We start from the raw sequence: 12,759 nt of genomic DNA, 5'->3' as shown, positions 1-12,759 counted from the left end.
CAGTAAATGTCAGATTGTAGGTTAGAATTTCTCCATCAGCAAACATTGTAGATCAGCGGTGCTTTAGGTGGGATAAGGCGTAGTTATTGTATCAGACTTGTCTGTGGTTGTATCGTGACGATGGTTTGATGGACGTTTCTACACGAAGTGAGTGTGTTTTGACCCTTTGGGGCTTCCATAGTTCATGAACTAACGTGCTCGACTCAGCTTTCCGGTATTCGGTACAGAAGAAGAAGTTAATTAAGTGTAATAAAGTGTTCTGCTCCCGACAACTTGTGAATATAGCGTGTATTTATTTCTTTATTATGCAAGTGCATCACTACCACGATCGGTTACATTATGTTAACAAACCGCAAATGAAAAACGGTGGCAAGTCCGACATTAAAACGTTTGTTCTACCAGTCAAGTGTCAACATGAACTAGAATTTGCGTTAATGGCACTAATTTTTTTAATCGCGTTAAATTGAGGTCGCGTTAATGCGTTATTATCGCGTTAACTTCGACAGCCCTAGTTTAAACATGTGCTTATGGTCAGATGTTTACATACATCTGTAAGGAAGATGTACACCATGTGACCACACATACACTCGCGGAGTACTTTACATATATGTTAGTTACATGTACTGTAACATCCCAACCTGTGGTCAAATTATTTTACTTGTCCAATTGTCCGATTGCATCATGCTTCCTCTCCACCAATGCCGATCCCCGCTCTGACTGAGGAGAACGAAGCCAACCCACGCCCCCTCCGACACGTGGGCAGCAGCCGTATGCATCTTTTCACCTACACTAGTCGAGCGCAATGCGGATTAGCACTGTGTACGAAGAGACACACCCTGATCAACGCAGTCCTTTCCCGCCCCTGTGCAGGCGCCATCAATCAGCCAGCGGAGGTCGTAGTTGCATCAGTTACGATGTTTTACCGCTGTGCCACCTGAGCGGCGCTGTGGTCAAATGAAACAATGATTAGCTCATTTGTCTACAATGTTTGTATGAGTAAAAACGAGGTGCTCAAACCCAACTATACCGTACCTGTAGCACTTGAAATGGCATTTTAATTTGATTTATTAATTCTATTACGCTAACCAACCACCGCATGACTGCTACACTGATCAGCCATAACATTAAAACCACCTCCTTGTTTCTACACTCACTATCCATCTTATCAGCTCCACTTACCATATAGAAGCACTTTGTAGTTCTACAATTACTGACTGTAGTCCATCTGTTTCTCTGCATGCTTTGTTAGCCCTCTTTCATGCTGTTCTTCAATGGTCAGGACCCCCACAGGACCCCCACAGAGCAGGTATTATTTAGGTGGTGGATCATTCTCAGCACTGCAGTGACACTGACATCGTGGTGGTGTGTTAGTGTGTGTTGTGCTGGTATGAGTGGATCAGACACAGCAGCGCTGCTGGAGTTTTTAAATACCGTGTCCACTCACTGTCCACTCTATCAGACACTCCTACCTAGTTGGTCCACCTTGTAGATGTAAAGTCAGAGACGATCGCTCATCTATTGCTGCTGTTTGAGTCGGTCATCTTCTAGACCTTCATCAGTGGTCACAGGAAGCTGTCCACGGGGCGCTGTTGGCTGGATATTTTTGGTTGCTGGACTATTCTCAGTCCAGCAGTGACAGTGAGGTGTTTAACAACTCCAGCAGCGCTGCTGTGTCTGATCCACTCATACCAGCAAATAATACCTGCTCTGTGGTGGTCCTGGGAGAGTCCTGATCAATGAAGAACAGCATGAAAAAGGGGGTAACAAAGCATGCAGAGAAACAGATGGACTACAGTCAGTAATTGTAGAACTACAAAGTGCTTCTATATGGTAAGTGGAGCTGATAAAATAGACAGTGAGTGTAGAAACAAGGAGGTGGTTTTAATGTTATGGCTGATCGGTGTATGTTTGATTTAAAAATTCATATAAAAAGAAGTGTAGCAAGTTCCTCTTGCTCATCTAAATGTAAGATTACTGTAATGACTGTAACCTCAGTTACACAGTTAAAGTGAACGTCCAGTGTCTGGCAGTTCTCCGAGCATGTAAATGTCTACACGTTATTTACCAGGTGACAGGATGTTTGAGTTTTTTGGATTCCTGAGTTGGACGAGTTGCTGTCCTGCACCGTCTCACAGTGTTTAAGCATAGCTGTGAGTTCACCAGAGAAACCACCGACCATTAACATCCCAGAAACAATCAAATCAGCTCTACAGTGGGAATGTAAGAACCATCGCAGAATAAACCAAGCATGATAGGTACACTAGGTCTGTGTAGGCAAAATGACCCTCCTTGGACACAACCGGAGTCTCCAGCAGCAGAAGACGAACTGATTACGCTAAATTTGGAATAGAATAACGAAAAAAGAAAAGCATCTCACTGTTAATGATGGAGATGTCTCGTCCTTTGTAGTGATCGGTCAGGGTCACGGAGGATCCCTGCACGGAGATTATAATCCTGACCGTTCGACTGTTGTCACTGCAGTCCAGATGGGAGGAAGGGCCCAGCTCAGACCCTTTGACCCCTAGAGAGTTGGGGAAGCTGAACGAGTCCCGTGTGCGGTCGCGGCAGTATGACTTGTACCACCACTGCACCACTGGAGCCTGAATGGAGCTGGTCGTGTACTGGCAGGGCAGAACCACTGACTGGAAGAGCATGGCGAACCGCCGGTCGTCCCGCATGTTCACGTTAACCGCTGCACACCGTGGGGCACCTGGGGGACGAAAAAGGGGGGAAACATTATATAATGTATACATAATGTAGCCAGAGATATGTGTACACCTGATCAGTAGCTTGTTGGACTTCTCATTTACGGCTCAGGTGGAGCTGCGGTCGATTTCACTAGCCCACTACCATCAAGATCTGGGTTCGAGCCTATACCAGCTTTTCAATGGGCGCAAGGCACACAGTAACACCCCGGATGGGGCGCCAGTCCATCGCAGGGCAGGCCCACATATACACACATACACACACCTATAGGGCAATTCAGCGTCTCCAATTAACCTGACTGCATGTTTTTGGACTGTGGGAAGAAAACCGGAGCTCTCGGAGGAAACCCACGCAGACACGGGGAGAACATGCAAACTCCGCACAGAAAGAACCCGGACCGCCCCGTATGGGGATCAAACCCAGGACCTTCTTGCTGTTAGGCGACAGTGCTACCCACTGAGCCACCGCGCCGCCCTCTACCAGACTCTCCAGACTTTAACCCAGTCAGAAAAACTCCACATTTATAGAATATTTAATCATACATTTACGGTATATAAGACGAGACGGAACAAAAGACGGAACAAAGGACCAAAGGGTAGAAAAGTATTATTTGGTAAATGCTGAGAAAGCTGTCTTCAACCCTCTTACTCAGCCTGTCTGACAAAGAAGTCAATTACAGCGCTGCTGAGACGTGCTTATTATCAGAGCTCTCTCCAACCAGCCAGCCGTCCTCCAAAACAACCCATTACACCTAAACGTCTACGCATGACTAACACACACTAATGGAGGATGATTTCTTAAGAGAGTTCAGGCAATTGAAAACAATTCTCTTAAATATCACGGATAGACCGAACACTGCAAATGTACTATCCACACACACACACACACACACACACACACACACACACACACCCTTCTGAACTATCTAAGCTTCTGAGTTTCAAATAAATTCTTCTCACATGGTAAGAGGGAGTTAGGACAACACACACGCCTTAAAACATCTGGCATCATGGAAGGTCTTGGCTATGTCAAAATCCAAACCCCACCAGATCAAAGCGATGATCTGGACTACAAAACACAAATATTTTCATATACAATACAGCAACACTAATGAAAAAAGTGAGCCAAACGGTTTAAGACCAGAACAGGCAACCTTGTCCTGTCCTAACTTGAACTAAAGTTCATCTTTTAAACGTGTATAAAATAATAGGCTGCATTCACATGATCAGCAGCAAAACCGTTTTGCTTGCGCGGCTTTGCCGCTTGTTTTTTTCCACTTGTAGCACACCAGGGCGGGGTGACTGGAATATGTGGGCGGGGTCTTTAAACGCTGTGTATGGAGGCTGATTGGCGGATAGAGGCGCCTGTGCAGAGTGCATGGGTGGACAAGGGCTGCGAGCAGGTCGGAGGAGGCGTGAGCAGCAATATACCCACATCAACTGCAAAAAATCTGGGATCCCCAGCAGAAGACAAACTGACTACGCTGAAGTGGGAGAAAATGGGAGAAAAACGCACATATATATACAGTGTATCACAAAAGTGAGTACACCCCTCACATTTCTGCAAATATTTTATTATATCTTTTCATGGGACAACACTATAGAAATAAAACTTGGATATAACTTAGAGTAGTCAGTGTACAACTTGTATAGCAGTGTAGATTTACTGTCTTCTGAAAATAACTCAACACACAGCCATTAATGTCTAAATGGCTGGCAACATAAGTGAGTACACCCCACAGTGAACATGTCCAAATTGTGCCCAAAGTGTCAATATTTTGTGTGACCACCATTATTATCCAGCACTGCCTTAACCCTCCCGGGCATGGAATTCACCAGAGCTGCACAGGTTGCTACTGGAATCCTCTTCCACTCCTCCATGATGACATCACGGAGCTGGTGGATGTTAGACACCTTGAACTCCTCCACCTTCCACTTGAGGATGCGCCACAGGTGCTCAATTGGGTTTAGTCCATCACCTTTACCTTCAGCTTCCTCAGCAAGGCAGTTGTCATCTTGGAGGTTGTGTTTGGGGTCGTTATCCTGTTGGAAAACTGCCATGAGGCCCAGTTTTCGAAGGGAGGGGATCATGCTCTGTTTCAGAATGTCACAGTACATGTTGGAATTCATGTTTCCCTCAATGAACTGCAGCTCCCCAGTACCAGCAACACTCATGCAGCCCAAGACCATGATGCTACCACCACCATGCTTGACTGTAGGCAAGATACAGTTGTCTTGGTACTTCTCACCAGGGCGCCGCCACACATGCTGGACACCATCTGAGCAAAACAAGTTTATCTTGGTCTCGTCAGACCACAGGGCATTCCAGTAATCCATGTTCTTGGACTGCTTGTCTTCAGCAAACTGTTTGCAGGCTTTCTTGTGCGTCAGCTTCCTTCTGGGATGACGACCATGCAGACCGAGTTGATGCAGTGTGCGGCGTATGGTCTGAGCACTGACAGGCTGACCTCCCACGTCTTCAACCTCTGCAGCAATGCTGGCAGCACTCATGTGTCTATTTTTTAAAGCCAACCTCTGGATATGACGCCGAACACGTGGACTCAACTTCTTTGGTCGACCCTGGCGAAGCCTGTTCCGAGTGGAACCTGTCCTGGAAAACCGCTGTATGACCTTGGCCACCATGCTGTAGCTCAGTTTCAGGGTGTTAGTAATCTTCTTATAGCCCAGGCCATCTTTGTGGAGAGCAACAATTCTATTTCTCACATCCTCAGAGAGTTCTTTGCCATGAGGTGCCATGTTGAATATCCAGTGGCCAGTATGAGAGAATTGTACCCAAAACACCAAATTTAACAGCCCTGCTCCCCATTTACACCTGGGACCTTGACACATGACACCAGGGAGGGACAACGACACATTTGGGCACAATTTGGACATGTTCACTGTGGGGTGTACTCACTTATGTTGCCAGCCATTTAGACATTAATAGCTGTGTGTTGAGTTATTTTCAGAAGACAGTAAATCTACACTGCTATACAAGCTGTACACTGACTACTCTAAGTTATATCCAAGTTTTATTTCTATAGTGTTGTCCCATGAAAAGATATAATGAAATATTTGCAGAAATGTGAGGGGTGTACTCACTTTTGTGATACACTGTATATATATATATATATATATATATATAATAAGATGAACTGTGTATGTGACTTAGACAGAAGTGAAGTGCAAACATGGTGGAGCGAATCTGATTCTCAGTGTTTGACAAAATTTGATTAAAATCAGTAACATGGCATTGTGAGCTAGGAAACTGGGACAGAACGGGAGACCTCTTATAGGATGCTCAGATTTGTTTTTTTATATTGCACTGCTGTTGAAATGTCCTCTGAATTTTTGGGTAAACCATTAAAATATATGCTGAAGCTGGTCATCAGAAGAAAATAGATCTGCCCTTTATTTGCAACTTTTGCAAGCATCTCCAAAACTGCAGCTCTTGTGGGGTGTTCCCGGTCTGCAGTGGTCAGTATCTATCAAAAGTGGTCCAAGGAAAGAACGGTGGTAAACCGGCGACAGGGTCATGGGCGGGCAAGGCTCATTGATTCACGTGGCGAGCGAAGGCTGACCCGTGTGGTCAGATCCAACAGACGAGCTACTGTAGCTCAAATTACTGAAGAAGTTCATGCTGGTTCTGATAGAAAGGTGTCGGAATGCACAGAGCATCACAGTTGCAGGGCTGTTTTGGCAGCAAAAGGGGGACCAACACAATATTAGAAAGGTGGTCATAATGTTATGCCTCATCGGTGTGTATATATATATATATATATATATGTATATTTATTTATTTTCCTATATTTATATTTAACTATATATATATTAAATAGACGAAAGGCAGAAAACAACCCAGACAGGTCGCCAGTCCATCACAGGTCACACACACACACACACACACACACTGAGGGCAATTTTAGTAGCCTGACCGCATGTCTTTGAAGGAAACCGGAGCAGCCAGAGGAAACCTGAGTTGGAACAGTTTTTACACCAGATCATACCCACTTTGCCACCGTGCCACCCACATACCCACATAGAGCACTTCTCAGGGTTTATTACAGTATATCAGTGTTTTAAAAGTGTTGTTAGTGTTATTATATTAGTAGAATCTTTTTATGAAGACATTTTATTCAATGTGGACATTAAAAATAATCAACAATAAATAAATAAACAAGTCAGGTGAAATTAAAAGAAATGATAATAAACTGTGATTTCTGCTTAAATCTGGTCATTCCTATTTAACATACAACACATTTCTATACTTGTGTTTCTGAAGTTACAAATTAAGATCTGTTTACATTTTAGACTGAATACAGACATAAAAAAACAGATTTTTATACTTTCGGAGTTTAAATCAATACTGATAATCTACTTTTATGATCTGTTTATCTTTTAGAGTAAATATAGCAAAGCTGTAGCCAGGAATTTGAACACGGATGGGGGTCCTTGGGGGGCAGGGGGTACGACCCAAATCCTCTTTTGGGGGTCGGATTGGGGGGTTGGGGTTACTGCCATTCTAAAACAGTCCTGCCAAATCAACAGCTTAATGGGAACACTGGAATATTATTATAATCTTTACATTTACACATGGGAAGGGTGGATCATAATACAGATAATCAGCTTTTTAGATCTGTTTAGCATTTAGAGTGAATATAGACACGGAAAACAGCTTTTCAGACTTTTAAAAGTTGAATTGAATGAAAGAAAGTTGTTTTTTAGACTTTTATATCTTGTTTTAGATTTAGTTTACATATAAAACCACTTGTAGCCTTGTTTGTTCAGAACCAGCGGTTTAAAATGAACCTGTTCGCCCATTATATTTAAACTGTATCTATAATAGACTAGATTTAAACATAAACTAAGGGTTTAAACACTCTATAAAGAGCCAAAAAGTAATAATAGTATATAAACCACAGCAAGAAAAAACTAAAACACTGAAGTCTGAACTTAAAGTAACTTCTCATGAACCTGCAGCAACCTGCTGTATCCTGCCGATTCTTTATACAATTAAAACTCGTCCTACCTGTTAAATAAAGTAAAGTAATCCACCATTTCAGGAGTGAAGGCATTCTTTTAAAACTCAGCTCTAAATCCGCACAAAAGTCGTAAACTTTTTCTCCTCGTTTTCGCTTCATTCTGTGACTGGCTTGATAGTGCGAGTAGCGGGACCGTATCAGCTCAGGATAACGGGAACGCGAGCTAGCGAGCTAGTGCTCACTCAGCTGTGTGCCAAATGGCTCCCTGATCACTACAAAGTGCACTAACTAGGGCCTATAAGCCATTTTTATAATGCTCTGTGTATTGCACTATGTAGGGAGTAAAAAGCTATTTGGAATTCAGCCATGGCTCAAACGAATACAAGCTCAACCGTTAATCAGTAACTGATAGCAGTTGAACTCTTAGGATTAATGCAAACATTTACTGTTAATACACTGTTAATTCATTATCGATATAAGTAAATTTTATATAAAATAAGATCCTATTCACCCAAAGTAGAACTTTTATAATACCACCTATAGTAATTAAACTCACAATTAACTCTTTCACACACTTGTTATAATTACTGTTTACCTCAGGCTGTTACTGTTTAAATCAACCACATTTTTAATTTTTGTTTTTCCATTCATTACCAGCTTTCAGGTGTCTTAAATCTTAAGGTTGTTTTAAGACTAAGGAGACACAAAAACAAAGGCCGGCCGCCACCTTGATCAAGCTTTACATTCTGGTCACCTACCTAGATTAGACTGGTAAAGCTGGTCAACAACATGAGACCAGCTAACAATCATGGTGGAAAATCCAGTTAAGACCAGTATATTATGGTTACTTGGTGTAGGGCAGTTGTAGCCTAGCGGTTAAGGTACTGGACTAGTAAACAGAAGGTCCCTGGTTCAAACCCCACCATTGCCAGGTTACTACTGTTGGGCCCTTGAGTAAGGCCCTTAACCCTCAGTTGCTTAGACTGTATAGTGTTAGTCGCTTTGGATGAAAGCGTATGTTGAAAATGTAAATGTTTAGCTGGTTAATGCTGGTCAGCCATCTGGAAGAAGCTCATTGGCCAGCTCAGTCAAGCTTGTCAAGCACATTAGGACAATTCAGGACAGACCAATGAAGACTAAAAAACTCAATTTTATTCCTATTGTTCCCATTAAACCTTAAACTTTTTAACAATAACAGAAAATACATTATTCAGTTATGTTTAGGGGGCAATTACTATTTTTACCTGGCTATTATTGGTGTTAATATTAATTGAAACGCCTGAACTCATCGATTACAAGGCTGTCCACGTACAATTGTTCCTATAATATCAGTTTTAAAGCGCTCGAACGATCTCATACCTTCTGATCTCTCCCTTTGTCTCTTTCACACATTTTTGAAAATGATATTTGGACATTAAGGTAGAAAACAAATTCACCACCTACAAAACACACCGAGTCACACCAAAAATGAGAAATAAAAACTTGAAATGTTACAGATAGAACCGATTTAATAACTGAACATGTGTGATGATGAATTATAAAAACATTTAGTAACCTATGATTAGCTGCTCGTGCTCTGGTGGCACAGAGGTGAACTGCTCTAGCCCACTACCGCTGGGATCCATGGCCGGTTGGTTGTCTACATACAGACATATTTGGCTATGTCTGAGAAGGGAGGATGGCCGAAGCCCCATGATGGATTGGTGTCTTGTCCGGGTTGTGTTACTGCACTGCATCCAGTGATTCTACGGAAAACTGACCCACCGCGACCCAACCAGGATACAGCAGTGGTTAAACATATACAGTATATTGCCCTTGAGTAAGAGAGTATACAGGGGTGTAACTACAGGGGGGGCAGGTGCACTGGGGCCCATGGCAGGGGGGGCCCTCCACGACATGAACTCAACCACTCACCTCACTGCCCCCCCATTGGCTGCATTCGCCAGGTCGTTATTATTATATTACATTATTTTCGTTAATTAAAATTAAAATAACCAAAACTGTACATTAAAAATACCAGAGCCAGGAATTTGGATTTGAAGTCTATTGTAGGTGATTTTGCTTAGCGCAAGGCATGAACTTCTGAGTGAGTACCTTTAATTCATCCTTATCAGCTATCAGCATTTCCTGTATATATATATAAATCATTTTTTTTGCACTGGGGCCCATGAGCTCCCAGTTATGCCACTGAGAGTATATGAGTGGCTGTAATCGAGTGCCACCCTGACCAGACTGTATTTCTGCCGTGGTGTTTTTGGGTGCAATTTTCACCCATCAAGTTTAATGTTAAGGTTTGATTGTTTTAGATTAAACGTCGTGTCTTCTAGTTCTGATTACTATGCTGACTGTTACAGAATTTACAGGCAGTTATCAGGTAAAAAGGTACCATGACTGATGATACTGGTGGTTCTAAAATAAGTTGAGAAAGAGGAAACTGTAGACCTGTAATCCAGAGTGTTTACTGTGCTAGAGTTTTGCATTCATGCCATTCAGTTCTAGTGTAATGAATCTGTACTGTCGCCCTCTTGTGTCTCCTCTTAGTTTTGAATGAATCCACACCGTTACCATAATGGATTCACCATAACCAAAACGGTTTAGAGAAGCTTATCACAAAAGCTAGGCCTATTGTTTGTTTGTTTATTAGGATTTTAACGTCATGTTTTACACTTTGGTTACATTCATGACAGGAACGGTAGTTACTCATTACACAAGATTCATCAGTTCACAAGGTTATGTACTTTGTTTCTCCAATTCACCTCATTTGCCTGTCTTTGGACTGTGGGAAGAAACCGGAGCACCCGGAGTAAACCCACGCAGAAAGGACCAGGACCACCCCATATGGGGATCGAACCCAGGACCTTCTGCTAAGCTTAAAAAGTGTTCAGTGATCAGCTAGTGCTAACTATGAAGTCTACGGAATTCACGTATAACAAATTTTTGATAAAATTGTATTAGTCGCTTATATTCTCGCGCTTTACATTCTAGGTTAAAGCGTATTAGGTGATGAATAAGAAATAATTATGTTATTATAATCCAGACTATTCAAATTAATGCTAACCTTAATGCTAACCTCAAAACTGCTAATTTAGATATGTATTTAAAACAGCATTTTCCTCCAAAATACAATTAATTAAATTGTTGGTCTAAACACTGGACATTTACGGATGTAAAGCCTGGACACTGAAGAAAAAGAAAGACGCAGTTACAGGACAGGCGCATCTAAAAACAGCTGAAAATATAATAAAAGAAAATGATGCCCACTGAGCAAGTGTATGAGATGGCCAGAACAGAAAAGGATCTACTGAATGACATTGGGTCCTGCAAACTAGGTTACTTCAGGCATGGGGTGGCAAACTTCAGGCACGATGCCTAAGTGGGTAGCACTGCCGCCTCACAGCAAGAAGGTCCTGGGTTCGATCCCCATGTGTGGCGGTCCTTTCTGTGTGAAGCTTGCATGTTCTCCTGGTGTCTGCGTGGGTTTACTCCGGGTGCTCCGGTTTCCTCCCACAGTCCAAAGACGTGCAAGTGAGGTGAATTGGAGATACTAAATTGTCCATGACTCTGTTTGATATAACCTTGTGAACTGATGAATCTTGTGTAATGAGTAACTACCGTTTCTGTCATGAATGTAACCAAAAAGTGTAAAACATGACGTTAAAATCCTAATAAACAAACAAACAAACTTCAGGCGCATGTTGTCGTACCCACATGACAACACTGAAGGCAATGTTGTGATTTATGGATGAGGAGAACCAAGAACAAGATGAAGTAAATGAAGTGGATCGTATTATCAGTGGCTAGACTGCTACAAGCAAACCGAGACGAAGGGTAATGGAGAAAACTGACTCATCTGTGCAAAGCGATGATGGTGTTGAGAAATTGCGCTTGACCCCGAGCAGAACCTCAGCTCCAGTCACCGGCTGGAACTGTCGTTTTATCATATCTACTAAAAATGCCTTTGGGTGTGAGTAAATGAGGGAAGTGGTAAATGTGTTGAAGTCAGACTTTTAAAACTGCTGTTGCCTTCAAATATCACTGGACTAAATATTGTTACCCAGTTTATGTGTTTTATTAGTGATCTAGCTTTTAATTCTTTTTTAAGACCCTGAAATCGAAATCACATGACAATGTTCATCATATACATGATTAACCTGAATTTGTCTTTGAATTCAGTGTCCTGCTAAAATTAAACAAAAGCACAAAATGCAGTGCTTAAGGATACTACGCCATGGTAAAACAAAAAGCAGTGCACAGTAATGCCTAAACCTCATCTCAACTGTAAAGTGTGGTGGAGGGAGCTTCATGTTTTGTTGCTTGGGTGCCTAAGCAGCTTTAAATAATAGTGTATTAAATTCTTAATTCAAACAAGAAGAGGACCGAAAGGATTCCTCATTACTGCTGCAATTGTGGCCTCTGCTCGCTGGTGAACGATGTCTGGACAGAGACGGTGAATAATAGAGAGCAGGGCGTGACTCTATGCACTACTGATCCCCGTGTGAAATCCGCTTCTGCATGTGCAAAGAAGCAATTGGCTACGACACGTCGGATGGGTTGTGTATTAGGTACGGTCTCCTTATCCATGGGAGGGGTCTGAAGCAGTAGATAGGATACAACTGGGTAATTGGAATACGAATAGCCAGGGGAAAAAGGCAAAATGCATGAATAGGATAACTAAAAAACAAGAATCCAATAACCAGAATAATAAAACCTGCTTAATAAAAACTAACTAAGGTGGCTGAGTGCTTGGGTTTGGTCAGGCGCTTTGCCTTTTCTTCCTGAAACTGGAATGCAAACATCTGTGCAGTCACATCTGTTCCAATCACCAGAACCTAGACTTTATCTTTACATTGTTTACATTTTAGTGAGAAATAATTTGGGAACACTACACTCTCAATTTTATGAGCAAATACAATACATCTGGGGGATGGGATGAGTTGTTTGTGGACAATGCTCAGAAGTTCTTTGACCAAAATGCAAATATAATTTCCTCATAAAATAAATGTTGCTTTAGTGCTGAGTTTTTGTTCCCTTTAAGTGTTTACTTACTTTGACACTATTTGTAAGAATATTTT

At 42.1% G+C, this 12,759-nt stretch overlaps 1 protein-coding gene across 1 annotated transcript in view; it reads right to left on the bottom strand.

Moving 5' to 3' along the window:
* The window catches only part of LOC134329618 (immunoglobulin-like domain-containing receptor 2), a 32,791-nt gene extending 24,945 nt beyond the window's left edge, over positions 1-7,846 (bottom strand). The window contains exons 1-2 of the mRNA XM_063010902.1: positions 7,735-7,846; positions 2,378-2,710 (exon numbers count right to left, since the gene is read on the bottom strand). Coding sequence (XP_062866972.1) covers positions 2,378-2,710; positions 7,735-7,846 — 445 coding nt within the window. The remainder of the gene's footprint in view (positions 1-2,377; positions 2,711-7,734) is intronic.
* Positions 7,847-12,759: the final 4,913 nt, after the last annotated feature.

Source organism: Trichomycterus rosablanca, chromosome 15 (genome assembly GCF_030014385.1).
Source record: "Trichomycterus rosablanca isolate fTriRos1 chromosome 15, fTriRos1.hap1, whole genome shotgun sequence".
NCBI lineage: Eukaryota > Metazoa > Chordata > Actinopteri > Siluriformes > Trichomycteridae > Trichomycterus > Trichomycterus rosablanca.
Note: the sequence above shows the minus strand (reverse complement) of the source record. Positions and strands in the feature narration are given on the sequence as shown.